Source organism: Triticum dicoccoides, chromosome 7B (assembly GCF_002162155.2).
Source record: "Triticum dicoccoides isolate Atlit2015 ecotype Zavitan chromosome 7B, WEW_v2.0, whole genome shotgun sequence".
Lineage (NCBI taxonomy): Eukaryota > Viridiplantae > Streptophyta > Magnoliopsida > Poales > Poaceae > Triticum > Triticum dicoccoides.
The window spans coordinates 305366553-305377724 of NC_041393.1; the positions used below are offsets into that span (position 1 = coordinate 305366553).

General features: G+C 43.3%; 1 protein-coding gene across 1 annotated transcript; it reads left to right on the forward strand.

The window, feature by feature from the left end:
- Nucleotides 1-477: 477 nt before the first annotated feature.
- LOC119337018 (RNA-binding protein mde7-like) lies at nt 478-5727 on the forward strand. The gene is made up of 8 exons (XM_037609122.1): nt 478-914; nt 997-1072; nt 2126-2258; nt 2370-2481; nt 4581-4672; nt 4809-4878; nt 4958-5040; nt 5208-5727. Exons 1-8 carry the CDS (start codon nt 600-602, stop codon nt 5284-5286), a joined length of 960 nt encoding a protein of 319 aa, XP_037465019.1. The 5' UTR covers nt 478-599; the 3' UTR covers nt 5287-5727.
- The last annotated feature ends 5445 nt before the right edge of the window (nt 5728-11172 follow it).

Below are 11172 nucleotides of genomic sequence, written 5' to 3' on the forward strand. Positions count from 1 at the left end.
CACGGACGTACCACTGCAGTTGCGCACGATCGATTGGCATATAACTATAGTTGTGTGTAGTCGACGAATGTGCTAGTTACATGTACTATGGAATAAAGACAAAAAAAGTACCAATCAAATTGATTTAAATCCGGTCAGCGTAAAATATGACCAATACTATTTAGCAAAATATTTTTTCTTATATAAGTTCATTTTCATTTGACAGTGTTGGTCATGTATTAATTATACTAGTTAATGCTTTTTTTATAGCTAATTAATTTTTTAGGGGTTCATAGTTGATCAGTTCTTTTTTGAGCGGGGTATAGTTAATCAGTTTTTTAGACAAATATAGTTAATCAGTTCCTGCAAAAAAGAAAGTTAATCAGTTGAGACATACTATGATACATCTAATGAATGGGCTGGGCAGATTAGCTTTTGGGAATTCTCATATTCTGGCCCATGTGAATGCGTCTGCACGCGTACGCAGAAGGCACGGCACCTGTGCCGTGCTAAGAGGCACGGTAGAGGAGCCGCGTCCCTTCGTATGTCCCATCTCCTCTGCACTGCCAAGCTCCAGAACCCAATCTCCCCCGCCCCCTTTTAGGGTTCGTGCCGTCTCCATGGCAGGCGCCGGCATCCACCCGTTTCACCAGCAGTGGCCGCCCCAAGCGGCGGTGCCCGCGCCTCCCGCCGTCCCACCGCCTCCCCCCGTACCAGGCGCACCCGATGCCGCCGCCCGCCCCGGCTCTGACGAGGTCCGCACCATCTTCATCATGGGGCTCCCCGTGGACGTCAAGGAGCGGGAGCTGCATAACCTGCTGCGCTGGCTTCCGGGATTCGAGGCTTCCCAGATCAACTTCAAGGGCGACCAGCCCATGGGGTTCGCACTCTTCTCCTACGCGCACCACGCCATCGCCGCAAAGGCCGCGCTGCAGGTTCGGTTTTGTATGGGCTTGTTATATCGATGCCGCGCATTTCCTTTTTTTGGATGGATGTGACCGGAGGTTCTCTCTGCAGGATCTGGTCTTCGATGCGGAGACCAAGTCGGCGCTGCACATCGAGATGGCCAAGAAGAACCTATTCATCAAAAGAGGTGCGTTTTGTCCATGCCTCTCACGCTTTCTTCTGGCTGTTGCATAATGTGTCGATCATTAGATGGAGACGTACGCTTTTTGGGTCAGAGTCTATAGAGTGAATTTGAGGTAGCATTATGTGCTAACTGTGGTTTAAATGTAGAGTGGGAGCTAACTAGTGATGCTTTGTGTGTTGGCATGCAAGAATTATGTGCTACAGCTGTGCGGTGGAAGATGACTCTGCCCATCATCTGTGAACATGTGAACTAATGAGGAATCATGGCCACTTGCAGGCATCTAATTTTTTTTGGACCCCGATAATTCCTGAACGTTCGGATTTTGAGCATGTCACCCCGAACATTTTTTCATGTCTAACTTTAGTTGACACGAGGTGACAACTTTAGTTTTTAAAACATGACAACTTTGTCCCAGTTTGTCTTTTGTCAGAACATTGCCATGTTTGCCAACCTCGTGTGAACTAAAGTTGCCATGAAAATGGTTCGGGTTGCCATGCTTAAAATCCAAACGTTCGGGATTTATCATTTGCGTTTTCTTTTTAAATTATATGTCCTGTTGTGTCTTTTCTTATTCATGTTGCTACATTTAATATTGCGACCTATTATTTGAAGCGGCTTGACCTCCGTGCTCCTCTCATGGTACAATCCTCTTACTGCTGAGTCCTCTTTCTCCTCGGCCCAGCGCGATTTCCCCGCTAAAAAAGCAAGACCGATATAATGTAGGACTGGTGCTGACAGTTCATCATGGAAGAAAGAACTCACACAGCCAGGATCAGTGTTAGAGCTTCAATGCATTATACCAATTTGATATGTCCATTTGCATGTTTTTTTAAATGTTGGGAACACACTTTGAATTTTGTACCTAATAAGGTCGTTGGATTTTGGAAGTTTCTGATTGCACGGCTAAACCTCGATGCAAAAACTTAGCTAGAAATGTGATATCATCTAAGTTCATTCTATCTTTCTCAATTGTTAGTTACACCAACTGCTAGGCTTTGGTATTTGCATATGAATAATATGTTGAAAGTTGAAACACTTTATTAAAACCTATGTTAGGTGTGGGAACTGATGCAAATGCTATGGACCAAAGTAAACGCTTGCGAACTGGTGAAGACTATACTCATTCTGCGCATGCTCCTCCTCCATTCCACCCACCCCCACCAGCTGTTTCCATGTGGGGAACTGCAGGGTAATTTTTGTATGTTTATGCTCTTTCTGCCAACTAATTATATACATTCGTCGGTCTTTTATAATGAATTTTTTTGGTCTTCTATAATGCTTGTTTTTGGGTCTTCTTCAGTTATATGGCAGCTCCGCCTCCTTATAATCATTATGCTGGCTATCCTGTGCCGACGGTACCAATGGCTTCACCTTCTCCTTTGCCAGGCCCAACAGCATATGCTCCTGTGCAGGTAATCAATTTGGATTTAGGCAATTGTTTGGTCCGTATTCAAAATATAGTTACCGATTTTTTGGCAATGACCACAATTTTTGTGTTTGTTTGGATCGTTCCCTATATTTTGCCATGCCCATGCCCCTTTGCCCACTCTAGTTCATTTTTCTTGCCAACTTTTGCCAAACCATGGGCAAGGAAAACCATGGCCAAAGTTGGCTAGCCAAATTTCTGGCAAGTCAGACTTGGGCTAAAACCAAAGTACCAAACACACCCTAAATGCATTTTCCATGATATTTAGTTTATCCTGGATTGTGACTTTTTTGTCACCCTATCCTGAAAAGGTCTATTAATATGCTGTAGCATGTACACTGACCTAATAATTTTGCTGCTTCTCCTTATTACACTTGTTTTCTTGAGTCTACTAGTAAATGTATATGGGTAATGCACGTTAATATTAGGCAGTATATTAATTGCATGCACATCTTAGGTAGGATATTATTCGCGAGTTAATTATGTGATTTGCGTTGACATTGATATTTGGTATGGTATTAATTGCATGCTAAACATGTTGAGTGCTTACCATTGGAGTAATTTAGATCATTGGATTGGCATGATTTGATGGCCGAGATTAGTTGGACCTACCCCTTAGGGTCTTTTTATAGTATAGATTACTGAAATCTGTATAGTTTGCTTTTTGCATAAGTGTTATGACCGGTTTGGTCTACAACCGAAAGAGGCCCACCGGGCATTAGTATTAGGGGCTTGACCCACAAGTTATCTTAGGCAAGTTATTTTAGGAAAGTTATCTTAGGCTAAAGTTATAAATACTAGTTGTAAGACATCGTTTGAGAAAGCAATAAAGATATTATCATCTTCTGTTGCCCGGCTCCCTGAGGAGCCGGAACCCTAGCCGCCACCAGCCAACCGCCGCCGCACCTAAACCCTAGCCGCGACGGCGCCTCATCGCCGGCGCGCCAGCTCCCGCCCTCGTCTCCCTCCTCCCTGCCCATACAATCTACGCCGAAGGCCCGGTAGGAACCCTAGTCCTACCAATAAGAGATACTGTTTCTTGCATAGAATAGTCAGATAATCATGGCTCATGTCCCTGCAGTACTAAACAACACTCACTTTTAAGCACTTAAGGCGCAATGCAAGGCGGCGTCTTAGACATGGCAGAGCATATGCATAGCACAATAAATCACAGCATAGCACTACAAATCGAAGCACACAAAACCAGTCACAGATCGAAGCAGGGCACTAGGAATTCCTAAATCGAAGGAGCACAAGTGCACAAGAGGGCAGGGGAGGAGAGACCGAGAGTCACATTCTGACTGGAGGTATAGACGGCTGTTGAGCTGTTGGGACTGTGGAGGAGCCAGTCATCAGCCGCCAGAGGAAGAGAGCAGAGAGAGCTCCTATCTTAGGGACGCCTTAAAAACAATGCACTTGAGTACCTTCCTAAGATTTTAATGGACTTATATAGTTCATGTTTCCTGGAATCTCCTACACCCACTTGATCTTATTAATACTGGATCCCTTGCACTGGTCTCAGACTTGTAGGGGAAGTTCAACTGTCGAGAAGTGAATGAAACATTTACAAATAGTGTATGTACTTATGTTTTGAAATACTATTAAGATATTTCATGATGGTCTCGCACGTTATCGACATTTGTTTGGTGAATTTAACGTATTGCTACTCTATGGTCTTATATCTTGTCATGACCTATTTATATGTGTGCCGTGGTATATTTTAGTGTCTTCTTTGTCACTTACAAATTATTTAGGTCTAGTGAAATGACAGTTGGGATAAGACTCTTCAGTTTTGAATAGTGCAGTAAAGACGTAGTTGCTGTTACATTATACGATACTTCTCTGTAGATGATTCTGACTTGGCCTGTCTCTGGTGAATGCCAATCTAGTGGGCATATGAAATTCCAAATCAAGATCGTTAGATACTTGATGAATGGACGAGATGTCACATGGGATAAATGAGAAATGTGCCGCAGTACTTGATTAGAATATTGTCCGAGTCTATCTTCATTCTTCACTCTTTTCTCACTGTTCAAGATTTTGGAAAATAAGATTGTTGATTGAACCTTCTAATTTGCTTTGCAGAACATGAAAGATAACCCTCCCTGTAATACCCTTTTCATTGGAAATCTTGGTGAAACTGTTGTTGAAGAGGAATTGCGGGGCCTCTTCAGTCTGTAAGAATCAACCCTTTCAAGTATAAAATTCAAGTAGATATTTGTCTGCTTATTGGGTGCATTGCTGCAGCCCACTTTGGTTTCAGTTGTGGCACACTGGCACTAACCATATCTGATATTTTTCAAAAAATGACAGACAACCTGGTTTCAAACAAATGAAAGTGTTGCGTCAAGACAGGAACACCGTCTGTTTTATTGAGTTCGATGTAAGTGGTTGTGATGGTTTAATTATTTATGTGCATGCCGCTATTATTTTCTTATCTCTCAAACTTCTGCGATTTGCAGGATGTGAGCGCTGCTTCTGCTGTGCACCATACTTTACAGGGTGCCGTTGTTCCCAGTTCTGGCCGCGGTGGGATGCGAATCCAATATCCTTTGTTAGTTTATAATTTGGTTTCATGTATCAAGTAATTAACTTCATTTAGTTAATTAATCATTTTTATGATTGCCTTGCATTAGCTTGCTGTATTGTGCCTCCATTTGCTTGACTGTATATGGTTTATAGTGACCTTTTTGTAGTCCTTAACGTTTGAACGTTTTCAAAAAATCCCTTCGGGCGAAGGAAGGACTTAGTTGGTGGCATGGTCGGCACTCTGAATGGTGCTCCTGTTTGAGGGGATGTATCTTGAACTTTAGCATGACATCTTGAATTATCATCTGCATTGTTTTAGCCAAATCTGTTCCTGTCATGTGTGACATCAGCATCTTCATTGGGTGGAGTTTCTGGGGCATGATCATCATCTTCATTAAGTGGAGTTTCTGGGATATCATCATCATTTGATAGACATTGCATTGTCACTATTTTCATTGTTGGCGGTTTCAACTTTTTTAAATTAGCTATTGTGGTTTGAGAAGGCCACTCTGAATGTCTCCTAGACATGCATTTGGCATCTGTCATGAATATTTTGTAGTGTTATGTAGTTTTTCCAGTGTGCAGTTGCAACATTTCATGTGGTAATGGCATTGCCACATTATGATCTGGACATGCTGTAATGGTATAACCGATTTATTTGGCTTGCTGACAATTCAGTGTTGAGGGATGTTGGGATGGTTCAGATCATTATTTGTCATGCATGTTCATGAAGGAGCACAGTTAGTAGGCATCATGACATGGCATTACTCATTTGATGAACTCCGGAACACTCTGTCCCAAGAAGCATGCCAGCATCAGTTGCTGATTAACTTAATTGACCTTTTTGGTATTGTATTTTGCTCCTAGCTGAGAGTAGCCGCCAGTGTCCATAAAATTGAAAGTGCTGGAAGCCTCTCTTTTTTTTGAGAGAGAGAGAAAGCCTCTTTTTTTTAGTAGCAGATGGTTACACACCTAAGTTGTTGCAGTTAATTCGCTAAGAGGAGCTCATGATGCTGATGGAGGTAGGCTAGTCCATAGAGGTCGTGCAGATGGAGAGGTAGGCTTAAGCCTGCATAAGTGATGCGGATAGATAGTTATGCAAGCGAGGAAGGTTCATATCAGCTTTATTCTATTATTTGTCCATGTGTGGTTTTGTTCATATGGAGACTGAATCTTCTATAAACCTGATGTTTGGTTTTGTTGGTATGTCATGAATATTAGTTTTATGCGGACCATGTGTGAGATGAATATGGATAGGTACAAACCTCTGGCTGCAACATGGTCGGCTTGCTGTATGGTGTGACTCACGTTTTATGATACAACACGTTTTGTTTAAGTGGGATAGCCCTTTGAAGTAAGTACAATATCAAGAGTATAAGCAGTGAACAGTAACAACGTGGACAAGTATCAGCGTAAACTTTTTGTGCGTTGGGCGGATGCTGTCTCAGGTGTCCATCTGTAGTTTTGGCACAGAAGCTGGCAGCGAGTGAGGGTGCGGGTGGCCGTCTCCTTTTGCTTATTTTGTTTGAAGTTCAACTAGAGGGGTGACATCCTATGAACTATTGTGATTATATAATTGGCACCAGTTTAGATTATTGATAATTAAAGGTACCATACCGCCATATTCATGTAACAAAGAGCATAGCTTTTTGCAAAAAATTCTGAATGTACAAAGTTTTTTGTTTTGAATATTGAACCTTTTAAAAGTCCCAACACTAGTCTCCATTTATACCCATGACAAAAGTTTCATCATGTGTTTAGAAAGTTTTTGTTTACAGGGATGTCACATTAACAAAATGTATTTTAACTTGACTTCCAACATTGATTTGACAATAAAAAAGATCCCCTTGTTCACAAAATCCTTTACTTTATATATGCAAAGCATGAGCATTGCACATATTAAGTATCAAATCTGTAAACAAAGTCTTGTAAGTGCATATAGTGTCTCATGTGTGGGTTTTGGATGATAAATGAAAAAAATGTTTAACGCACTAATGTGTTTGTGAATATACAAGATTTGATTTAATTATGACGTGTTCGGTTGTCTTCATATAGGGCAATCAAGTCCGCGTGAAAAGATTGTGGCCCGTTTGGTTGCATGTGTTCTCTGTTGGGCCTGCATAGCACGAAACTCAAAGCACCTTTGGTTTGTCTCCTAGGAACGCTGGAATTGGCAGTTTCTCCATAGCAGGCCCACACGATGCACGTGGGCGGCGGGGCCTGCATGCGAGGAGCCATGCTTGGGAAGTCGGGTTGCTTTCCGAAGCGCCGACTGTTATTACCCTCGCCGCTTCCTCTCCCCTCTCCCCACTCTCATCGACAGCGGCGGCGACATTCAGCAGATCAGAGAACAGCAAGGTGACCTTCGGCCCCTTCATTGGCATTCGCATCATCACCTTCGGCTGATGGATTTGAGGTTCCCAATCTAGATTGAGTACAAGGGTAACGAGGATTGGGGGTAAATCTTACACAATAGTCTTAGATCTTAGCCTTGGTAACCCTGGAGGCGGTTGGAGCGGCAGGTGTGCCCTTGGCCTTGTTCTTCTCCTCGAACTGCACGACCGTCTCTTCTTCCTCGCCGGAGTCCAGCTCGATTGGCATGCTTTCGTGTCCTGGTTCTGGCGCCCTTACAACCATCGCCACCGCATCTTCTTCGACCTCCGTCTCCACCGCTTCTTGTTCCTCCTCCACTGCCACCACAGTCCTTGTCGTGAAGTACGATGCGACACGATGGTCATGAGGATGCCTGTTGATGTAGGGTAGAACCCTAGAGGCCGATCTTTCATGATTGGAGCGGATCCCTACGAGGAACACGAAGAACACGGGGAAGAACGGAGAGAAATCACAAGGGGAAACACTCAAGAACAAGTCCAATCACACATCCACTAGACAATCAAACACACAAGATCCACAAGGTACATGAACAACAAAGAGAAAGATAGAAGGTAGAGTTCATCTCCAAGAGGAGGTCTTGATGGTATCCTAGACGGATCTTCCCACGAGGGGGTCTTGAATCCAAGATGGATCTTCTCCGAAGAGGCTGCGGTCTCTCACGAGGAGTAGATCCGTATGGATGAGCAAAGCTCTATCTCAAATGAGCTAAACCTGTGCTTTTTCCTAGAAAGGAGGTGGAGGAGGTCTACTTATAGCCCAAGGGGCAAATGGGTAAGGGAGGGGGCGAATGGGTACACGGGCCTCGGCCCAAGTCATGTGCGCAGGCAAGGGCCGGATGATCCGGGTGAGGGTCCGGATGATCCAGGAGAAGGTCCGGATGACCCGGCTTCATGGTGAAGCTTCGGTTGTCATGGGCGCAGTTATCCGGATGATCCGGGGGGAGGTCCGGATGATCCGGCTGGGTCCGGATGATCCGGATGGACGTCCGGCCTGACTCGAGTAGCCGCTCCGTCTTCTTCTCCTTTCTTCCGTCTTCTCTTCCACGCTTCCTTTGAGGGCGGTGTAGTCGGTCCTTGGCGCTTGCACTCCTCCTCGACATCCGTGAAGCTTCGACAATACCTATGCATGCACACGGGAGAAGTGTCAAGTAGTATACCATCCTCGAAGGGGTCAAGTGAACACGTGTAAAGGAGAAGATTCACCTTTATGTATGAGAAGTAGAGGTCGCACGTGTCACTTGCCAAACGAACTCTTGACATGGTGATGTCCGTAGGATGCTCTGCATCATCCCCCCCCCTTGGGAAAGATCCGACCTTGGATCGAAAACCAAATCACCATGGGAAAGAGATGGCTTCGCCGTGAAGAAGTGGACGTTCACCAAGTACTCATCACCTTCAAGCTCGCAATGGGCACTCTCCAATGTTGCACCGTCTTGGGATTCCTTCAAAACGAGCAAGGAAAACAAACACTTGGAAAAACAAATGTGGTTAGCATTAGTGCAAAACCAAGCATTCAAGTGGTGATTCACCAAACAAGTATCGTCATCAAGCATAGCATATGGTTTGACAAAGGATTGTGACATGGCATGTAAGCATATCAATCGAGCACAAGCAAAGATATCATGGGGACAAGTATGCAAATGTGAGGTAGTGATGCAAATATGTGTGAGAAGAGAATAAGCATCTACCTCAAGTTGATAGCAAGCATTCACAAAGCGCTCAATGAAAGGTCTATGGTAGGCATAGGAATCATTCACAACACCAAATAAAATGAAGTGTCTAAACACATGAGTCAAGTGCAAGACAATCCAAACATAACGTGCATAGGGTGTAGTGAAAATAGTGTGGCACTCAACACAATAGAAAGAGCAATTGTTCTTCATGTGTGAGGCAATCAAGTGAATCATGTGACAAACAATGGGACATGGCATATGTGAAGCAAGGATATTGGTGCAACCAACCATATGATAGTAGCAAGTAGTCCAAGAATTGGATGCAACACACAAGGTGCATATGTCATGAAGCATAGAAATGTGGCAATCATGGGTGAAAGCAATATCGCGAACATGCGTGCAAATGGTGCAAGCAACACATGAAGTATGATCCACAATATCCAAGCTCAAGAAAGATGTCACCTTGAAGGCATGACCTTGTGCATTCTTCACAGTGCCGAAGTGGTAGGAATTGTGGTGTAGAAGCGAGTCGTGGTAGAATGTAAGAGGCTCGCTCGCAAGAGCTGGAATGGTCAACTCACGTGAAGTGGAAGTCGACACCACGAAGTCCAAGTATCCTACACATGAACACAACAAAACAAAAAACATATGCACATGGTAGATAAACACACCATCCATCATGATGGTTCTCTTTTTTTGCACATAACCATTAGAAGAACAAGTGCATGAACAATATGATGCAACAATGGCTATATTCATGGCACTAGATATATGGTGCAAAGAAGTAAGACAAGCAAGCTTCACAAGGAGTATGTCAAAATCTCCAAATATATGCAAGAATGCTATGGGGGCAATCTCATTAGCAAGACTAAGAACATTGTTGCCCTCAATACATGGCAAGTCATCTAGCATAAGAGAGGCAACATATGGAGACATATGATAACATGTAATAGCAATCATGTGCAAAGCATGGAAATGGATGCCATCAACCGCATGAAATGAGCAAGTATGAATCATTGGTGATGCAACAACGCAAGCAAGCATAGTGGTCAAGTCGTGCAAACTATCAAGCGAAGATGCAACACACTAGAGTAAATCATGGCAATCATGTCATGTGATCAAATAATAGGCATAGACAATGCACATGACATGTCGCAAGCACGAGCACAAAGCAAGATGAAAGTATCATTATTGGAATGGCAATAACAAGAGATATCTCCACCAAGCTTGCAAATACACATAAAAGTATGAGAATCAATCATCATGTGTAAAGCAAAGCATGGGTCACAAATGCATGGCAAAGGCATAGGAATGGGCATATCATGCAAAGTGAAGATGGCAATATGGGCAAAGGATATATAATGGACAAAACCCATAACCAAGTGAGGGCCATGTAAAAGAAATGCGCGAAGTCTTTGCACGAAGAGAACGGTGGTAAGGACAATCCACGGGATCCCAAGTCATCGTTGCTCTCTAGAGCTCGTTTTGTCAACTCATGGGATTGTGAGGTTGACAAGTAAGCATGGGTACCTACACAAAAGAGACACAAACCAAAGAAATTGTGCGCGTGGTAAATGTACACATCATCCATCATGATGTGTATGTGCATGTGTGAGTTAGCACAAGATAAGCATCGCTCAAAGAAATTTGATGCATGGTATAAGAACATGTCATCCATCATGAAGGAATAGTTGTTATGTATGACACGATGGGGACACGAATTGAGAATGCAAGTATATGGCACATCAATAGCATGTTCATGCATGGGGAGCATATTGTGCACACAATTATTGGATCATGCAATGAATGGGATGGATCAGAACCTCCTAAAATGTATGAGGAAACTATGGGGGTCTTCTCACGAGCAATATCGGAAATATCATATGGAGAAAATGGACAACATCCAAAACAATGCATATCCGAAGCTATTTGGTCATGGCATGGCATATGAGATAAATGATGCAAAGGTAGCATGTCAATATCATCACAAGAGAAACAAATGCCAATAACGATGGGCTTATCATCTATGCCATATGTACAAATTGGGTTTATTTTAATGGCATATGCATAGTCACTATGAAA

What these genes read in the sequence shown, in the direction of transcription:
- LOC119337018 (XM_037609122.1), top strand. Translation starts at nt 600, where the DNA reads ATGGCAGGCGCCGGCATCCACCCGTTTCACCAGCAGTGGCCGCCCCAA. An exon ending in TTGCGGGGCCTCTTCAGTCT is followed by an intron (nt 4,673 to 4,808) that starts GTAAGAATCAAC and finishes AAAAAATGACAG; the next exon opens with ACAACCTGGTTTCAAACAAA. An exon ending in CGCGGTGGGATGCGAATCCA is followed by an intron (nt 5,041 to 5,207) that starts ATATCCTTTGTT and finishes TAACGTTTGAAC; the next exon opens with GTTTTCAAAAAATCCCTTCG.